Source organism: Bombina bombina, chromosome 5 (assembly GCF_027579735.1).
Source record: "Bombina bombina isolate aBomBom1 chromosome 5, aBomBom1.pri, whole genome shotgun sequence".
Taxonomy (NCBI): Eukaryota; Metazoa; Chordata; class Amphibia; order Anura; family Bombinatoridae; genus Bombina; species Bombina bombina.
In genome coordinates, this window is record NC_069503.1 from 573,070,294 (window position 1) to 573,091,810 (window position 21,517).

Here is a 21,517-nt window from a genome sequence, read left to right on the forward strand (position 1 = left end):
GTGCCCAGCCTGAGAGCGTTATATATAGATTAGCCGATACCTGACTTGTTGTTCATTAGGGGTCTCCATCCAATTCCCACTGCGTTGCAAGGCAAGCAAAGAATATGTCCAGTGTGAAACTGTTCAAGCGATGGTGCCGGTCTGGTCACAAGATGGAAACAACCTGCAATCTTCCCAGGTGTCGCAATAAGAAAAGCCCCACTAGCGTCCATCTGAGCTTCAATGTCTAGCCTTGAGTCAGCCCGCGATCTGTCTAGAGAGGAGACGAGCTCCGGTGTTAAAGCCCCTACAAAATCCGACCAAAGCCCTGCAGGTAAGACTAGTAAGCCACCACTCGCGGGAGATATTATTGAGAACAGCAGGGACTTAGATTTAGATTCCCAGCGCTTAGAACATGTCCCTTCTGTTTTAACAATAGCGAGCTGCTGAGAGCTGGGATGACCGCCGGGGTCCACTGATTCCTTCATTTGGATCTCCGAATGCCGCATGTCTTCATGTACGTTCTCTGCGTGCTGGAGGGAATCACCACTCACTTGCGGTACATCCGATATTTCTTTACTAGGATTGTAGAAGGGTCCACTTGCTATTGGCACTTCTTGGGTCTGATGCATAGCTGATTTGAGTGTCACAATGAGTTTGGAGTGCCTGACATCCTATTCTAACATTAAGTTGTGTAGTAGAGATATAACTTGTTTCTCCATAGCGTGACACATAGATAGTCTCCGATATAAGAAATAGCGCAAAGCTGTTCCCTGATATGGCAGTTTACCATGAACTATTATCGTAGTAGTCCCAGAAGATTTTCGTGTCCTTGTAAAAGCTATCAACGTGGATTCAATGCCTGTAGCACTTGCACCTTACAATCCAGGACTTAGTAAAATGTAGAACTTAGGATAAAGTTATTGAGCGTAAGTAATATAATAAGATATTTAATTCAGTATCAGGAGCTCTAAGAAGATGCGTCCTGCTGCTTTGATAGTTGGCTCCGCCCCCCTGTTTTAAAACTTTTGACCAGTAGTATATATATATATATACCTATACCCTCATTTATACACATATTTAGACATAAATTCCATTGAAACACCTTGTCATATACTATATATAATTGAACCCTTATAAACAAAAATGAGTAATATTTATATTAATCATTTAATCAGAAACACCTAGATTATGAGTTTTGCGTTAGGCTTAAAAAGCAGCGTTGGCCGGTCCTAACGATGCTTTTTAAATGCCCGCTGGTATTACAAGTCTTGCAGGTACAGGTCTACCGCTCACTTTTTTGGCCACACTTGGAAATACCTCAAATCCACTTACGTAAATTGCGTATCCTCTTTTTTCAATGGGACTTGCATAGTGCCGGTATTACGAGTCTGCCACAAAGTTAGCGGTAGACCCTCTCCTGTCAAGACTGGTACTGCTTTTAAAGTCAGTAGTTAAGAGTTTTACACTACAAAGCCGTAGCATAAAATTCTTAACTAAAGTGTTAAAAAGTACACTAACACCCATAAACTACCTATTAACCCCTAAACCGAGGCCCTCCCACATCGCAAACAGTAAAATAAAACATTTAACCCCTAATCCGCCATCTTGGATGATGTCACTTAAAGGTACCTTCATTCAGTGTTAGCCGTCGGATGAAGAGGATGCTCCGCGTCGGATGTCTTGAAGATGGACCCACTCCGCGCCGGATGGATGAAGATAGAAGATGCCATCTGGATGAAGACTTCTGTCCGTCTGGAGGACTACTTCGCCCGGCTTGGATGAAGACTTCTCCCGGCTTCGTTGAGGACTTCGGCCCGGTTGGATGAAGACTTCTCCCGGTAAGGTGATCTTCAAGGGGTTAGTGTTTGGTTTTTTTAAGGGGGTATTGGGTGGGTTTTAGAGTAGGGTTGGTTGTGTGGGTGGTGGGTTTTAATGTTAGGGGGATTTGTAATTTTTTTTACAGGTAAAAGAGCTGATTGCTTTGGGGCAATACCCCGCAAAAGGCCCTTTTAAGGGCTAGTTGTAATTTAGTGTAGGGTAGGGCTTTAGGGCTTTTTTTTATTTTGGGGGGGGCTTTTTTATTTTGTTAGGGGGATTAGATTAGGTGTAATTAGTTTAAAAATCTTGTAATTTGTTTACTATTTTCTGTAATTTAATCTTTTTTTTTGTACTTTAGCTAATTTTATTTAATTGTATTTAATTGTATTTAATTTAGTTAATTGTATTTAATTGTAGTGTAGTGTTAGGTGTTAATGTAACTTAGGTTAGGTTTTATTTTACAGGTAAATTTGTCTTTATTTTAGCTAGGTAGTTTATTAAATAGTTAATAACTATTTAGTAACTATTCTACCTAGTTAAAATAAATACAAACTTGCCTGTAAAGTAAAAATAAACCCTAAGCTAGCTACAATGTAACTATTAGTTATATTGTAGCTAGCTTAGAGTTTATTTTACAGGTAAGTATTTAGTTTTAAATAGGAATTATTTAGGTAATGATAGGAATTTTATTTAGATTTATTTTAATTATATTTAAGTAAGGGGGGGTTAGGGTTAGGGTTATACTTAGGTTTAGGGGTTAATAAATTTAGAATAGTGGCAGCAACGTTGGGGGCGGCAGATTAGGGGTTAATAAATATAATGTAGGTGTCGGCGATGCTGGGGGCAGCAGATTAGGGGTTAATAAGTATAATGTAGATGGCGGCGGTATCCGGAGCAGCAGATTAGGGGTTAATAATATAATGTAGGTGGCGGCGATGTCGGGGGTGGCAGATTAGGGGTTAATAAGTGTAATATTAGGGGTGTTTAGACTTGAGGTTCATGTTAGGGTGTTAGGTGTAAATATAAATTTTATTTCCCCATAGGAATCAATGGGGCTGCGTTAGGAGCTAAACGCTGCTTTTTTGCAGGTGTTAGACTTTTTTCAGCCAGCTCTCCCCATTGATTCTTATGGGGAAATTGTGCACGAGCACGCACAACCAGCTCACCGCTAACTTAAGCAGCGCTGGTATTGGAGTGAGATGTGGAGCAAAATTTTGCTCAACGCTCACTTCTTGTCTTTTAACACCATGTTTGTAAAAACCCGTAATACCAGCGCTGTCTGTAAGTGAGCGGTGAGCATAAACTGCTCATTAGCACCACACAGCTTCTAACGCAAAACTCGTAATCTAGGCGATAGTGTAAATATGAGTGTAAAACTTTATTTTAATGTGCACTAAAGCACATTTTTTTTTAAAGCCTTCCACTTTACGCTAGGGGTAGATTTAACAAAACTCGAGCGGACATTATTCGTGGTAGCGAATCATGTCGGCTCAACCTCGCTAAATGCAGATATCATACGCTGTCAGCATTTAACATTGCACAAGTATTTCTGGTGAAATCGGCCGCTAGCAGGGGTCATCAATCATCATGATCGTATCGGGATGATTTCAGTCCGCCACCTAAAATGCGTGAGCACACCTGTTTACTTTTAACTTGTAATATGCACACAGGTTAGCTTGGTTGCGATATTGCCTAGCTAAATTGTTGTCACATTCTACTACTGTATTTATTACAATAATAAAACAAGGTCTTTTATGTCCTAATGTGACTTGCATAATGTCTTACCTCTTGAGTACTCCGTTTCTGTAAAATAAAGAAACAAACCATTAAAATTAATTTCTGATAAGTATTATACTAGTGTAGTCAAGCACACTTATTGCACATTATTAATTTATAATTGAACAAAAAAGTAGGAAAACTTAGACTATTAGCTGTTACATCCAACAACAGATTTAGAAATAAGATCTCTTGCGTGTTGTAAAGAATTATATTTGTTTCATTGCATGTTTTAATATGATGTCTTGTGAAAATTGTATGGTGTGATTTTTTGTAACAGTAACTTGCAGAATTGGTTTTTGCAAAAAAGGAATAATAATGAATTAACAGAAAAAGTCAAGTAAAAAGTATAAAGATAATGTAAAGTATCCTGAAGACAGTCATTTAGATGCATCAGGTTTTATAAGTAAAACATCTTACATTGAGTAGATTTCATAAATATGATTAAACATCATAATCCTCCAGAGCAGTTTATGTGAAGTGATAATTATTTGGAGCACATTGCTCAATTATTAAATAATGAAATATGTGTTTTGTTCTTTTAATGTGTAATAAAGATACAGAATATTAATTACAGGTAAATAAAACAACATTTGAATAAAAAATATCAAAATCTTATTCAGTCAAAAGGATCTTTTATTTATTTACTTCAAACATTGTGGATACACTGTAACAAAGTGTTATTAATATAGAATATGCTGGCAGATTTTTACTCCACTAACAGGGCACCCATGAATAATAGCAGAGTCTTTGGTAAGAGGCATCCAGCTAGATGGGAGCTACTTCAAGACCACACTTTACCAAGACTGCTATGCCCACATCTAATGTGTCTGTTCCATCTGGAAAGGGAGGGGCGAGTGCTACACCTGGGCAGGGGGATACCTGTAGGAGTTTTTTTGCAATAAAATGGGGCAAAATATAATTGGCACAATAAGCTACAGGAAGTCATCCCCCTGAATTACCAGTTTCTTTGTTGTTTGTCACCCGGTCAAATGCAAAGAACAATGAAAATCTATAAGCTGTCACTCAAGGTAACACTGGTCTGGGGCAGATGTGACTGTTTTGGGTCTAGAGCTGCTGAGATCTAAGGACATTAACCCTGGCAGGACTTTAGCAGTTAATGGATTTGGGGATTACAACCTTTAGTGACTAAATGTGTGATTGGGGAGCAGGGAGAGGTCTAAGAGGTGTGGGGGTATCTGACAATATTTCTACTGATTTAATTACATAAAAGAGAGAAAGCATAGGGGCTTACAGCACTATTTCTATTGATCAAACATAACCTTTATTAATAAATTAAAATAATTAACAGAAAGTAATATCACATCGTATCACCTTGCTCACATACCACCCTCCCACTGGGTAAGGTATAGTACTGAAAAAAGCAGAGTGAATAAGAAAATAAATAGAAAAAGATAAAAAGAAAGCATCACACTAACCCCAGAGTCCTGGCCGATATATTGGAACCTCTGCATCAGGTGGGATAGTGGAGAGGCAAGTTAGAAAAGATAGTGCAGCAAAAACGTTTAGGCCCTAAAGAATTTTAGCATTGAAAAAGGCCATGTAGGGCCAAAACTTGTTTCAGAATTATGTATAATTTTACAATGCATCTAATATTTGTATAGTTAGATATTTTATTCATAATCATTTTTTTTTTCCGGATAAATTGAAAGATGGTTTAAAGTGGCAAAAATAATACATTTTATCTTCTGAGAGTTAATGATTTTTTTTTTTTATTGAACAAGATAGGTATAGAATACTAAGGGCTAGATTACTAGCTTTTAACGCAAGCGGGTTAGAACAAGTTTTACAAGCTGAAAGTAAAATGTTTTTGTGCAAGCGTAAACCCTATGGGCCAGATTACAAGTGGAGCACTAAATATTGCTTGCATGCAAGCGATATTAGCTCTCCACCTTGTAATACAAGCGCACCATAATTACTAAGCCCCCTAACCTTACATCCCCTAAATTAACCCCAATAACCTAAATTAAAAAATACTAAGTTACAAACAATTAAAATAAAAAAGCTAATATTACTTAAAAATAAAAAAACTAAGATTAAATTAATCTAAGATTACAAAAAATTAAAAAGTCTAACATTACAGTCTAACATAAAATAATAAACAAAATTATCAAAAAACATAATTTATGTAAGAACTTACCTGATAAATTCATTTCTTTCATATTAGCAAGAGTCCATGAGCTAGTGACGTATGGGATATACATTCCTACCAGGAGGGGCAAAGTTTCCCAAACCTCAAAATGCCTATAAATATACCCCTCACCACACCCACAAATCAGTTTAACGTATAGCCAAGAAGTGGGGTGATAAGACAAAAGTGCGAAAGCATAAAAAATAAGGAATTGGAATATTTGTGCTTTATACAAAAAAATCATAACCACCACAAAAAAGGGTGGGCCTCATGGACTCTTGCTAATATGAAAGAGATGAATTTATCAGGTAAGTTCTTATATAAATTATGTTTTCTTTCATGTAATTAGCAAGAGTCCATGAGCTAGTGACGTATGGGATAATGAATACCCAAGATGTGGATCTTCCACGCAAGAGTCACTAGAGAGGGAGGGATAAAATAAAGACAGCCAATTCCGCTGAAAATAATCCACACCCAAAATAAAGTTTAAATCTTATAATGAAAAAAACTGAAATTATAAGCAGAAAAATCAAACTGAAACAGCTGCCTGAAGTACTTTTCTACCAAAAACTGCTTCAGAAGAAGAAAACACATCAAAATGGTAGAATTTAGTGAAAGTATGCAAAGAAGACCAAGTTGCTGCTTTGCAAATCTGATCAACCAAAGCTTCATTCCTAAAAGCCCAGGAAGTAGAAACTGACCTAGTAGAATGAGCTGTAATCCTTTGAGGCAGAGTTTTACCCGACTCGACATAAGCATGATGAATCAAAGACTTTAACCAAGATGCCAAAGAAATGGCAGAGGCCTTCTGACCTTTCCTAGAACTGGAAAAGATAACAAATAGACTAGAAGTCTTTCGGAAATTTTTAGTAGCTTCAACATAATATTTCAAAGCTCTAACTACATCCAAAGAATGCAACGATCTTTCCTTAGAATTCTTAGGATTAGGACACAATGAAGGAACCACAATTTCTCTACTAATGTTGTTAGAATTCACAACCTTAGGTAAAAATTTAAAAGAAGTTCGCAACACCGCCTTATCCTGATGAAAAATCAGAAAAGGAGACTCACAAGAAAGAGCAGATAATTCAGAAACTCTTCTAGCAGAAGAGATGGCCAAAAGAAACAAAACTTTCCAAGAAAGTAATTTAATGTCCAGCGAATGCATAGGTTCAAACGGAGGAGCTTGAAGAGCCCCCAGAACCAAATTCAAACTCCAAGGAGGAGAAATTGACTTAATAACAGGTTTTATACGAACCAAAGCTTGTACAAAACAATGAATATCAGGAAGACTAGCAATCTTTCTGTGAAAAAGAACAGAAAGAGCAGAGATTTGTCCTTTCAAGGAACTTGCAGACAAACCTTTATCCAAACCATTCTGAAGAAACTGTAAAATTCTAGGAATTCTAAAAGAATGCCAAGAAAAATGATGAGAAAGACACCAAGAAATGTAAATCTTCCAGACTCGATAATATATCTTCCTAGATACAGATTTACGAGCCTGTAACATAGTATTAATCACAGAGTCAGAGAAACCTCTATGACTGAGAATCAAGTGCTCAATCTCCATACCTTCAAATTTAAGGATTTGAGATCCTGATGGAAAAAAGGACCTTGCGATAGAAGGTCTGGTCTTATCGGAAGAGTCCACGGTTGGCAAGTGGCCATCCGGACAAGATCCGCATACCAAAACCTGTCAGGCCATGCTGGAGCCACCAGCAGAACAAACGAGCACTCCTTTAGAATCTTGGAAATTACTCTTGGAAGAAGAACTAGAGGCGGAAAGATATAGGCAGGATGATACTGCCAAGGAAGTGACAATGCATCCACTGCCTCCGAATGAGGATCCCTGGATCTGGACAGATACCTGGGAAGTTTCTTGTTTAGATGAGAAGCCATCAGATCTATTTCTGGAAGTCCCCACATTTGAACAATCTGAAGAAATACCTCTGGGTGAAGAGACCATTCGCCCGGATGTAACGTTTGGTGACTGAGATAATCCGCTTCCCAATTGTCTATACCTGGGATATGGACCGCAGAAATTAGACAGGAGCTGGATTCCGCCCATACCAATATTCGAGATACTTCTTTCATAGCCAGAGGACTGTGAGTCCCTCCTTGATGATTGACATATGCCACAGTCGTGACATTGTCCATCTGAAAACAAATGAACGACTCTCTCTTTAGAAGAGGCCATGACTGAAGAGCTCTGAAAATTGCACGGAGTTCCAAAATATTGATCGGTAATCTCACCTCCTGAGATTCCCAAACCCCTTGTGCTGTCAGAGACCCCCAAACAACTCCCCAACCTGTCAGACTTGCATCTGTTGAAATCACAGTCCAGGTTGGAAGAACAAAAGAAGCCCCCTGAACTAAACGATGGTGGTCTGTCCACCACGTCAGAGAGTGTCGTACAATCGGTTTTAAAGATATTAATTGAGATATCTTTGTATAATCCCTGCACCACTGGTTCAGCATACAAAGCTGAAGAGGTTGCATGTGAAAACGAGCAAAGGGGATCGCGTCCAATGCAGCAGTCATAAGAACTAGAATTTCCATGCATAAGGCTACCGAAGGGAATGATTGAGACTGAAGGTTTCGACAAGCTAAAACCAATTTTAGACATCTCTTGTCTGTCAGAGACAGAGTCATGGACACTGAATCTATCTGGAAACCTAAAAAGGTTACCCTTGTCTGAGGAATCAATTAACTCTTTGGTAAATTGATCCTCCAACCATGTTCTTGAAGAAACGATACAAGTCGATTCGTATGAGATTCTACTAAATGTGAAGACTGAGCAAGTACCAAGATATCGTCCAAATAAGGAAATACCACAATACCCTGTTCTCTGATTACAGACAGAAGGGCACCGAGAACATTTGTAAAAATCCTTGGAGCTGTTGCTAGGCCAAACGGCAGAGCCACAAACTGGTAATGCTTGTCTAGGAAAGAGAATCTCAGAAACTGATAGTGATCTGGATGAATCGGAATATGCAGATATGCATCCTGTAAATCTATTGTGGACATATAATGCCCTTGCTGAACAAAAGGCAGAATAGTCCTTATAGCTACCATTTTGAATGTTGGTATCCTTACATAATGATTCAATATTTTTAAATCCAGAACTGGTCTGAAGGAATTCTCCTTCTTTGGTACAATAAAGAGATTTGAGTAAAACCCCAGCCCCTGTTCCAGAACTGGAACTGGCATAATTACTCCAGCCAACTCTAGATCTGAAACACATTTCAGAAATGCTTGAGCCTTCACTGGATGTACTGGGACACGGGAAAGAAAAAATCTTCTTGCAGGAGGCCTTATCTTGAAGCCTATTCTGTACCCTTCTGAAACAATGTTCTGAATCCAAAGATTGTGAATCGAATTGATCCAAATTTCTTTGAAAAACCGTAATCTGCCCCCTGCCAGCTGGGCTGGAATGACATATACCTGACATCAACTCTAATGATATCAAAGATGGCATCACAAATAAAATTATTAGCATGTTGAAGAAGATTAACAATGCTATGAGAATTATGATCTGTTACTTGTTGCGCTATAGCTTCTAACCAAAAAGTTGAAGCTGCAGCAACATCCGCTAAAGATATAGCAGGTCTAAGAAGATTACCTGAACATAAGTAAGCTTTTCTTAGAAAGGATTCCATTTTCCTATCTAAAGGATCCTTAAAGGAAGTACTATCTGCCGTAGGAATAATAGTACGTTTAGCAAGAGTAGAGATAGCCCCATCAACCTTAGGGATTTTGTCCCAAAACTCTAATCTGTCAGATGGCACAGGATATAATAGCTTAAAACGTTTAGAAGGAGTAAATGAATTACCCAAATTATTCCATTCCCTGGAAATTACTTCAGAAATAGCATCAGGGACAGGAAAGACTTCTGGAATAACTACAGGAGATTTAAAAACCTTATTTAAACGTTTAGATTTAGTATCAAGAGGACCAGAATCCTCTATTTCTAATGCAATTAAAACTTCTTTAAGAAAAGAACGAATAAATTCCATTTTGAATAAATATGAAGATTTATCAGCATCAACCTCTGAAACAGAATCCTCTGAACCAGAGGAAAAATTATCAGAATCAGAATGATGATGTTCATTTAAAAATTCATCTGAAAAATTAGAAGTTTTAAAAGACCTTTTACGTTTACTAGAAGGAGGAATAACAGACATAGCCTTCTTAATGGATTTAGAAACAAAATCTCTTATGTTAACAGGAACACTCTGAGTATTAGATGTTGATGGAACAGCAACAGGTAATGTAACATTACTAAAGGAAATATTATCTGCATTAACAAGTTTGTCATGACATTCATTACAAACAACAGCTGGAGGAACAGATACCATAAGTTTACAGCAAATACACTTAACTTTGGTAGGTCCAGCATCAGGCAGCGATTTTCCAGAAGTATCTTCTGATTCAGGGTCAATCTGAGACATCTTGCAATATGTAATAGAAAAAACAACATATAAAGCAAAATTGATCAAATTCCTTAAATGACAGTTTCAGGAATGGGAAAAAAGCCAGTGAACAAGCTTCTAGCAACCAGAAGCAAATAAACAATGAGACTTAAATAATGTGGAGACAATAATGACGCCCATATTTTTTAGCGCCAAAAAAGACGCCCACATTATTTGGCGCCTAAATGCTTTTAGCGCCAGAAATGACGCCACATCCGGTAACGCCGACACCTTTGGCGCAAAAACGTTAAAAATGACGCAACTTCCGGTGACAAGTATGACGCCGGAAATAACAAAGACATTTTTTTGCGCCAAAAAAGTCAGCGCCAAGAATTACGCAATAAAATGAAGCATTTTCAGCCCCCGCGAGCCTAACAGCCCACAGGGAAAAAAGTCAAATTTTAAGGTAAGAAAAAAATGATTATTCAAATGCATTATCCCAAATAATGAAACTGACTGTCTGAAATAAGGAATATTGAACATCCTGAATCAAGGCAAATATATGTTTAAACACAAATATTTAGAACTTTATATAAAAGTGCCCAACCATAGCTTAGAGTGTCACAAAAATAAGACTTACTTACCCCAGGACACTCATCTACATGTAGTAGAAAACCAAACCAGTACTGAAACGAGAATCAGTAGAGGTAATGGTATATATAAGAGTATATCGTCGATCTGAAAAGGGAGGTAAGAGATGAATCTCTACGACCGATAACAGAGAACCTATGAAATAGACCCCGTAGAAGGAGATCATTGAATTCAAATAGGCAATAATCTCTTCACATCCCTCTGACATTCACTGCACGCTGAGAGGAAAACCGGGCTCCAACCTGTTGCAGAGCGCATATCAACGTAGAATCTAGCACAAACTTACTTCACCACCTCCACGGGAGGCAAAGTTTGTAAAACTGATTTGTGGGTGTGGTGAGGGGTGTATTTATAGGCATTTTGAGGTTTGGGAAACTTTGCCCCTCCTGGTAGGAATGTATATCCCATACGACACTAGCTCATGGACTCTTGCTAATTACATGAAAGAAATAAAAAAATTAAACCTAATCCCTATGAAAATAAAAAATCCCCCCCAAAATAAAAACACCCCTTAATCTAATGCTAAACTACCAATAGCCCTTCAAATGTATTTTTGTAAGACATTGCCCTAAGTTAAACAACACTTTTGCATTTTAAAAAAGTTCTAAGTCCCCCCCTAACAGTAAAACCCACCACCCACCAAACCCCCCAAAATAAATAAACCTAACACTAAAAAAACTAAACTACCCATTGCCCCTAAAGGGGCATTTGTATGGGCATTGCCCTTAAAAGGGCATTCAACTCTTTTACTGACCTTAAAAGGGCATTCAGCTCTTTTAAGAGTGCCCATAACCCTAATCTAAAAAAAAACCTCAAACATTTAAAAAAAATCCTAAATCTAACCCCCAAGTAGGTACTCACGGTTCCTCAAGTCCGGCGGAGAAGGTCCTGTTCCAGGCGGTGAAGTATTCTTCCAAGTGGCCGACATCTTCTTCCAAGCGACGACCTCTTCTATCTTCTTCCAGGAACAAGCCAGCACGGAGCAGACGGCGGAACTGAACTCATCTATCTTTGTCAAGGAACAAGCTACCACGGAGCAGAGGGCGGAACTGAAGACCGGTGACCACGGAAGTGAAGACCAGCAATGGCATAAATGAAGACCGGCAACCTCAGAGGCATGGAGCGTGGAGATCCTCTTCGTACGATCACCGCCACACAGGATATTTAAAAGGTACATGTTTAAATATGGGGTACCTTGAATTCCTTGAATTCCTATTGGCTGATTTGATTCTTTAAATTCAAATCAGCCAAAAGGATGAGAGCGACTGAAATCCTATTGGCTGATTTGATTAATTGTATTTTGATAATTTGTTTATTATTTTCTGTAATGTTAGACTTTTTTATTTTTTGTAATCTTAGATTAATTTAATTTTAGTTTTTTTTTAAGTAATGTTAGTTTTTTTATTTTAATTGTAACTTAGTATTTTTTAATTTAGGTAATTAGGGTTAATTTAGGGGGTGTTAGGTTAAGGCTTGTTAGGTTAGGGGGCTTAGTAATTTAATTTAGGGGTTTAGGGGTTAATAGTTTTATTATGATTATTGCGTTGTGTGGGGTTAGTGGATTAGGGGTCAATAAGTTAATTAAGTTTATTGCATTTGTGGGGGAGGGCGGTTTAGGGTTTAATAGTTTTATTAGGATTATTGCGTTGTGTGGGTATGGTGGATTAGAGGTTAATAGATTTATAAGGTTTGTTGCAATGTGGGTTAATGGCCGATTAGCAGTTAATAGTTTTAATAGGTACTTTGCGATGTAGGTTAATGGCAGATAAGGGGTTAATACTTTTACTAGGTAGATCGCGATGTGCGTTAGTGGCGGATTTAGGGTTAATAGTTTAATTAGGCATATTGCGTTGTGGGGGGTTGTCAATTTCGGGGTTAATACTTTTATTATTAGTTCTGATGTGGGTTTGATGGCAGATATAGGGGTTTTTATGTGTCAAGTTTATTTTTGGGAGACGGGTTAGACTTTTATGGGAGATTTGTGGATTTTTATTTTGTGATTTTTTTTTAATTTTCTTAGGCGCTGGCAGTTTCTAAAGTGCTGTAAGTCACTGGCGACTCCAGAAATTTGTATTTACGTTCATTTCTGGACATCGCTAGTTTATCCAACTTACGGCCCTTTATGAACTGCAGGCCGGGTTCATGTAATACCCCGATGTGCAAGGTGAAATTACGGGCATGCGCCATATATGTAATCTCGCCCATAATTCCTTCAAAAATATTATTTATTTTGTAAAGAGAATGAAAAAAAAATAGTCTTTCAACTTTACGGGTTATGTCTGCAATCAGACAGCTTTTTATGTCTGCAATCAGACAGCTGTAGCCACCTGAGAAATTAAGATACATTAAATAAAGTACACATTTTTGGAAAGTACACCCCGCATCAAATGAGGGGCTACAAGTATTGCTAGCACAAAAATAGACAATGTAATAAAATATTTTTTATGCAAAGCACCATATTCCATTAATTGTTGTGCCACTCAGTTATGTGTTAGAGATACATGTAGCCCCTTAATTGATGCACCAAAGGGTGTAATTTCTACAAATGCATGCTTTGTGTACCATATTTTAATTTTCCAAGTCGCTAGAACTGTTTCATTGCAGACATGACAATCTTGAAATCGTCTTAAAAAAAAATAGCCTTTCAACTTTTATTGGTTATGTCTGCAATCAGACAGGTGTAGAAACCTGGGAAACTAAGATACATTAAATAAAGTACACATTTTTGGAAAGTTCCGAAAGGCATTGACATTGGTTGGGTTTCCTGCATTTTAATTTAGTTCCCATTCGTTCAGAATTGGAGCAGCTACTGAAGTGAGAATGTTGGGAATGAGTGATGAAAAGATTCAGGGAATTGGGAGATGGTCGTCGGGGAGGTTTAAGTCTTACGTTTGTCAATATTTGGCCCTATAGCTCTTTATATTGTTGTTTTTTAAGTCCGGTGGAGTGTTGGTTTATCAGCACTCTTACATTTATTGGGCCAGACGTGTCGCGGCAGTGAGAGATGATGGTTGTCAGCTTTGTTTACCTACTGAGGATGTGGTGCTGCGCTGGCTTGATGTTAGGGGCTTAAAATGGGATCAGGTCCTTTTGAAGGTTGTGGAGTATTCCAGGCTGTTCTGCCCTCCAGGTATTTTAGTAATTAATTTGGGTGGCAATGATCTTGGTTTTACCGCACTGAGAGATCTGGTGTCTAGAAAGGAGTAAGATTTGGGGAGATTGTGGGAGTTATTTCCTCAGCTACGGGTTGTTTGGTCTGAATTGGAACCCAGCGTTTTCTGTAGGGTGGCGTGGGATAGTAAAAAATTGGATACATCTAGAAGGAAAATGAACAGGGTATTGAGTAGCTTTGTGAGGCAGAGAGGGGGTGTCTATATGACACGTGGAGTTTGAAGGGGAGTCATGAAAATGTTTTTTTCTTAAAAGATAGGGTACATCTGAATGAGGTGGGTTTGCAGTTATTCAATTTTAATCTAAAAGAAGGAGTTTTAAAGGCCTTGGGAGCTTGTCAGGGCTCTGCTGGTGGCCGTGCCTGTGGTGGTGTGCTTGCTGTCTGAGAAGTTATGGAAGCAATGTGGGTACCTGCTGTGGGTTTAGAAGAGGTTAGCAATAAGTTTACTTAATAGAGTTTGAACAGTTATTGAGCTCCTATGGGGCAAGCACTAAGGTGGGTTACTTTGTAACCAATGCCTTTTCATGTGGTTTGTAAGTTATTTATTTGTTTACATGTTTTAAATAATAAATTGGCTGCAGCCTTTACAACCCCAAGTTACTGTGTGTTTGGTTTTATTGTGGGTAAGGGACAAAGAGCCTAAATATGGGGTATAAGATGCTGTTTTTGATAATTAATCAAATTGACATGCTTGCAATATTCAGTGGGAAAAATCAGTGACATTTTCTTAATTTCTGCTTATTTCAGACAGGTTACCTACTACAAATAGTTATCCACACAGGTTTTGATGATAAAGCTTAGAAAAATAAAATAACATTATTTATTGAGTCGGGCAAAAAAATACAAAATTTTCACATTTTACATGCTATTTTATAAACCTGATGATACATACACATATAATAATGGCATATTTTGAATATGCTGGGTCTGCTAAAAAAAACAATACATACGCCTAGATTACATGTTCTGCGTTAGGGTTAAAAAAACAGCGTTAATGGGTCCTAACGCTGCTTTTTAACGCCTGCTGGTATTACGAGTTTGGCAGAAAAAGGTGTACCGCTCACTTTTCTTCCGCAACTTTTGTCTACCGCAAATCCCCTTATGTCAATTGCGTATCCTATCTTTTTAATGGGATTTGCCTAACGCTGGTATTACAAGTCTTTGAAGAAGTGAGCGGTACAGCCTCTACCGCCAAGACTCCTACCGCATTTAAAAGTCAGTAGTTAAGAGCTTTATGGGCTAACGCCGGAGCATAAAGCTCTTAACTAAAGTGCTAAAAAGTACACTAACACCCATAAACTACCTATGAAACCCTAAACCGAGGCCCCCCCACATCGCAAACACTATAATAAAATTATTTAACCCCTAATCTGCTGCCCCTAACATCGCCGACACCTACATTATAGTTATTAACCCCTAATCTGCCGCCTCCAATGTCGCCGCCACCCAACTACAATTATTAACCCCTAATCTGCCGACCGGAACATCGCCGCCACTTTAATAAATGTATTAACCCCTAAACCGCCGCACTCCCGCCTCGCATACACTATAATACATTTTATTAACCCGGGGTTAATAAAAAATAAAATTTTATTAACCCTTAACCCCTGATCTGAACAGCCAATAGAATGCGAGGTCAATCTGATTGGCTGATTGGATCAGCCAATCGGATTGAACTTCAATCTGATTGGCTGATTGAATCAGCCAATCAGATTTTTCCTACCTTAATTCCGATTGGCTGATAGAATCCTATGAGCCAATCGGAATTCGAGGGACGCCATCTTGGATGACATAATTTAAAGGAACCGTCATTCGTCGGGAAGTCGTTGGCCAGGATGGATGTTCCGCGTTGGAGGTCTTCAGGATGCTGCCGCTCCGCTCTGGATGGATGAAGATAGAAGATGCCGCTTGGATGATGACTTCAACTGGATGGAGGAACTCTTCTGCCCTGCTTGGATGAAGACTTCTACCGGATGGGGGACCTCTTCTGCCCCGCTTGAATGAAGAGTTCGGCCCAGCTGGGTGAACACGGCTCAAGGTAGGGTGATCTTCAGGGGGTTAGTGTTAGGTTTTTTAAGGGGGGTTTGGGTGGGTTTTAGAGTAGGGGTGTGTGGGTGGTGGGTTTTAATGTTGGGGGGGTATTGTATTTTTCTTTACAGGTAAAAGAGCTGATTACTTTGGGGCAATGCCCCGCAAAAAGCCCTTTTAAGGCCTGGTAAAAGAGCTGATTACTTTGTAATTTAGTATAGGGTAGGGACTTTTATTATTTTGGGTAGCTTTTTTATTTTATTAGGGGGCTTAGTTTAGGTATAGTTAGTTTAAACTTCTTGTAATTTATTTTTTATTTTCTGTAATTTAGTGTTGTTTTTTTTTTTGTAATTTAGTTTATTTAATTTAATTGTATTTAATTGTAGGTAGTTTAGTTAATGATTTTATTTATAGAGTAGTGTTAGGTGTAATTGTAACTTAGGTTAGGGTTTATTTTATAGGTATATTTGTATTTATTTTACCTAGGTAGTTATTAAATAGTTAATAACTATTTAATAACTATTGTACCTAGTTAAAATAAATATAAAGTTGCCTGAGAAATAAATATAAATCCTAAAATAGCTACAATGTAATTATAATTTATATTGCAGCTATATTAGGGTTTATTTTACAGGTAAGTATTTAGCTTTAAATAGGAATAATTTATTTAATAAGAAATAATTTATTTTGTTAGATAAAAATTATATCTAACTTAGGGGGGTGCTAGTGTTAGGGTTAGACTTAGCTTTAGGGGTTAATAAATTTATTAGAGTAGCGGTGAGGTCCGGTTGGCAGATTAGGGGTTAATACTTGAAGTTAGGTGTCGGTGATGTTAGGGAGGGCAGATTAGGGGTTAATACGATTTATTATAGGGTTATTGAGGCGGGAGTGAGGCGGATTAGGGGTTAATAACTTTATTATAGTAGCGGTGAGGTCCGGTCGGCAGATTAGGGGTTAATAATTGTAGGTAGGTGGCGGCGACGTTGGGGGCGGCAAATTAGGGGTTAATAAATATAATATAGGGGTCGGCAGTGTTAGGGGCAGCAGATTAGGGGTACATAGGGATAACGTAGGTTGCGGCGGTGTGCGGTCGGCAGAACACCCCCCTAAGTTAAATATAATTTTTATCTAACGAAATAAAATAAATCTTATTAAATAAAGTATTCCTATTTAAAACTAAATACTTACCTGTAAAATAAACCCTAATATAGCTACAATATAAATAATAATTATATTGTAGCTATTTTAGGATTAATATTTATTTTACAGGCAACTTTGTATTTATTTTAACCAGGTACAATAGCTATTAAATAGTTAAGAACTATTTAATAGCTACCTAGTTAAATTAATTACAAAATTACCTGTAAAATAAATCCTAACCTAAATTACAATTAAACCTAACACTACACTATCAATAAATTAATTACATACAAATACCTACAATTATCTACAATTAAACCTAACACTACATAGTATAGTATTATTGTAATCTTTTTCTAATGTTTGTAAATTATTTTTTTATTTTTTGTAACAATTCTTTTTTTATTTTTTGTACTTTAGTTAGTTTATTTAATTGTATTTATTTGTAGGTATTTTATGCAATTAATTTATTGATAGTGTAGTGTTAGGTTTAATTGTAGATAATTGTAGGTATTTGTATGTAATTAATTTATTGATAGTGTAGTGTTAGGTTTAATTGTAACTTAGGTTAGGATTTATTTTACAGGTAATTTTGTAATTATTTTAACTAGGTAGCTATTAAATAGTTCTTAACTATTTAATAGCTATTGTACCTGGTTAAAATAAATACAAAGGGGGCGGAGCCAACTGTTACACTGAGCGGTCGTGTGCCACAGGAGCTCCGCTCAGACCTTTTCCCAAAAGATAAATTTCTGCCAACTAATTGATTCTGGGGCCAGGGATAGTGCCATTCAGTGCCTCTTTAACTATCCCCCTACTTAGGTGCAACCTCCCTGGACATTGACAGTGCTGGACCCACGTACCAGAACATAGGAGTGACAGTGCGCTGCACTCTGTTCGGCTGCCGGGACTGACTGCCCTTCACGGAATTCCCGCATTAGCGATCCACCTCCAGACCTGAAGTGACCCTCGCAGAGGGTAACCTTAACAGCGGACTACCCGGCGATATCCCTCCCGGCTGACTCTGACACCCGCTGTCTAGAGGACTTCCCTCACTGCCGCCGACTGCTATAGAGGTGAGAGATCAACACCGTACTCACAACTATCGCTCCCTACTAAAGCGATAACCCGGAGCCCATATGTGACACGGCCTTCACTTACTCCAGGGCCTTATTCATACCGCCTTAGGCTCCATCAAGGTATTTCTTTTTTTTTCTTGCCTTTTTGGCGCGAACAGACGCCATTTTCCACCCGCATACCACTCACCACAGGCAAAGAAGAGGCCCTATCAACTCACTATACAGACCCTCTCTGCCATAATATATAACTGCCATAGTATAGTAGAAGAGGGAAAGCAGGAAAGGGCCCTTAGAAACAGACACTAGACCAGATTAGAGGTCTGTCAGAAAAACGGATCTCAAGAAGCTTTGGCCTAAAAGGCAGGGGAGGCACAGCTCCAACGTTACCACTGACACCTGATTTAAAATCCTCTTTGCCAGTACTATTCTAGCTACACCATCCCACTCTGGCCTTGCTCTTTCTCCCCTTAGACCACTTAATGACCCAAAACACCCTCTCAACTATACAGCACAGGGGTTAATTTGTTGCAGAGAGGAAAGAAGAAGGGAAAAGAAAAGCTCTGCATTAAAGACAAAGAAAAAGGAAAATTGCTAGGCAGGTACCTTAGGGTCAAACCCACCTCTTCCTCCCTACCTGATAAGTGACTTCCACCGCTTAGGCTCCACTCTCAATTTAGGGAGACTCTTGAAAAAGAACACCCACCTTCCACACAAAGAGGAAGTAACTACAGAGACCTGTTTGCCCACTCTCGCATCTGCCCCCCTCCCCCCCTTTCCCGTAGCTGTAACTAGCTGCGGGTCATACCCACCTCCCTTCTTCCGATCTCGCCCAGAGGTGGCATCATCCCTGGAGGGGGGAAGCCTTTAAGAAACCCTTGAGATCTTATCCTACTACAGTGTCAACAACCTCACCCCCAGAACACCTCTTGCTAATACCTGAAGGGCAGCAACACACCTCGTTAATACCCCTGACATTACGCAACTGAAGTTTCTTCTACTTTCACCTCAGCAACTCCAGAGAAAAATGCAGGGCTAGTCCCTCATAAATGTGAGGTGCCACTCCACGCTCCCCCAGGTCTCATTTTTAGAGCAGAATTTTCATCTCCCTTTGTATATTTATTTCTCTTTTTTTTGGGACCTAAGCCGTAAAAAACAACCCACTACTCAAAATGGCACAATCCGGAAAACGGAAACCAAAACACCAAGAACTACCTAAAAGGACCTTACCGGACCACTTCCACAGTAAAAACACCTCTGACCCAGACCTCTCAGAGGAAGACTCGAGAGATTCTAATTTCTCACTGCATAGACGTCTGAAAGGCGATAATCTATCTAAAGACAGAACAGCACTCTCTCAGTCAACATTTTTTGAATCTATCAAGACCCTGTCGGATAAAATGGATACCCACTACTCCTCAATAAGGCAGGATCTCCGTCAATCAGTCAGCGAGTTGAAGAGGGAGATTTCCACATTAGGCGAAAGAACGGAAACCCTAGAAAAAAAACATGAAGAACTAACCGTAGATCATACCAATCTCCTTGCGTACTCCCAGAGCCTGGCAGAACAAATATCTGATTTAGAAGTTAAAATGGCGGACCTAGAGGACAGGTCCCGCCGAAACAACTTGAGAATTAGGGGTATAGCAGAAGAAATAACAACAGCAGAACTTGACAGCTATCTACTAGACCTCTTTAAAAGCCTACTAGGCCCTACTTCTGCCTCAGACCTCTTGATCGACAGGGCCCACAGAGCCCTGCGCTCACGCACTTCACCCTCTGATGCTCCAAGAGACGTAATTATAAGACTCCACTACTACACAACGAAGGAGAAGATTCTCAGAGCATCCTTCACCAATAAACCCCTCAACGAACCCTACCATACCATACAAATTTTCCCGGATCTGTCCCTCCATACCTTGGCGAAAAGGAGATCCTACCAACAGGTGACACAAACCCTGAGACACCACAACATCAAATACAGATGGGGGTTCCCGGTAAAAATCTTCTTCAGACATGAAGAACAATCCTATATCATCTCGACCCTGGAACAAGGTTTGAAAGTCTTGCACAATTTAGGCCTCGCACTCCCTAGGGAATCCAGAACGAGACAGAAGAACAACGCCAAAGACCTTAACACCTCTGCTCCGGAATGGCACCCTCCAACAGAGATCCCTCCACTCCAAGAGGATGATGATTCAACCAGACAACCTAACTAAGTAAAGCAGCAACTCCTACTTCAGGACACTATTACCACATCTATCCTTTGCGAAGACCCTAAGCAGCACCAGAGCACACATACGGGTACTCTCCTTACTCTGATTTTGCTCTGTTTGCTGGGAAGAATCCATTAACAACACTTCTCTTGATCCAAGGACCCTTCCAGGTAAGCCCAAGAGCTCACACACGGGTACATATCTTACTCACTTATAGCTCTGGGCTACTTCTGCCTTTCTTTTATCTCTTCATACTGCACTATGTTGTGAACTTAATCTTAAATTGATGTTGCACCCACTATATACCCTGCTGATATAGTCTGTTGGAGTTGATTCTGTTGGGTCGGCTCCCCTTCCCGTCTTTGCGGGGGGGGGGACCCGAGCCCTCTCGCAAGGAGAAAACAGGTCCCATATACTCCTTACATTGGATGACATTCAAACTATCAGAGCACGACATTTTCACTTATGCTTAACATACTGCATTCCTCTTATTGTATTTTGCTCCTGATTTACTCAGACCATCCTCAATAAATGTCTCAGATTACTACTTGGAAGAACAGCACAAGGTTAAATCAGGACTCAAGTCTATGATTAGGTTCTAGAATATATATACTTCTGTTGAACAATATGTTAGGTTTCTCTTGCATCTTCTCTCCCTCTTTAGAACTTTTGTAGTAATAGGGACGGAAACGTCATAGACATTTAAACTGTAGGGGAGGGCAGATGCAACATGGAGACTCAGGTTTCAGTTCCACTTTGTATTGATGTTAATTGTATGATGTGTTATATTTTCTTTATGTGTCCCCCTCTCTTCCCAGAACTTAGATGGTAACAATGACAACTTAATTCTGCCAAATATTTACACAGTTTAAAAAAAAACGAAAAAAAAAAAACACAGAATTCCACCCTCTATCTTCTACATCTCCCTCACCTCACAATAGACCATAACAATACTTTACGCTGACCTTATCTTTCCTTACGAGATTCCCTAGCCACCGCTCTCAGGCCCCAGCATCTGTCAGTTTCACATACTGCTTTTCACACACACACACCCCATATCATAACCTGGGGGATATCTTTATCCCTGGCACCTC

The 21,517-nt window shown here is 39.0% G+C and overlaps 1 protein-coding gene across 1 annotated transcript in view; it reads right to left on the reverse strand.

Annotated features, from left to right (window-relative positions):
* The window catches only part of LOC128660591 (inter-alpha-trypsin inhibitor heavy chain H3), a 372,698-nt gene that overhangs the window by 344,953 nt on the left and 6,228 nt on the right, over positions 1-21,517 (reverse strand). The window contains exon 2 of the mRNA XM_053714518.1: positions 3,586-3,603. Within this exon, the coding sequence (XP_053570493.1) occupies positions 3,586-3,603 (18 nt within the window). The remainder of the gene's footprint in view (positions 1-3,585; positions 3,604-21,517) is intronic.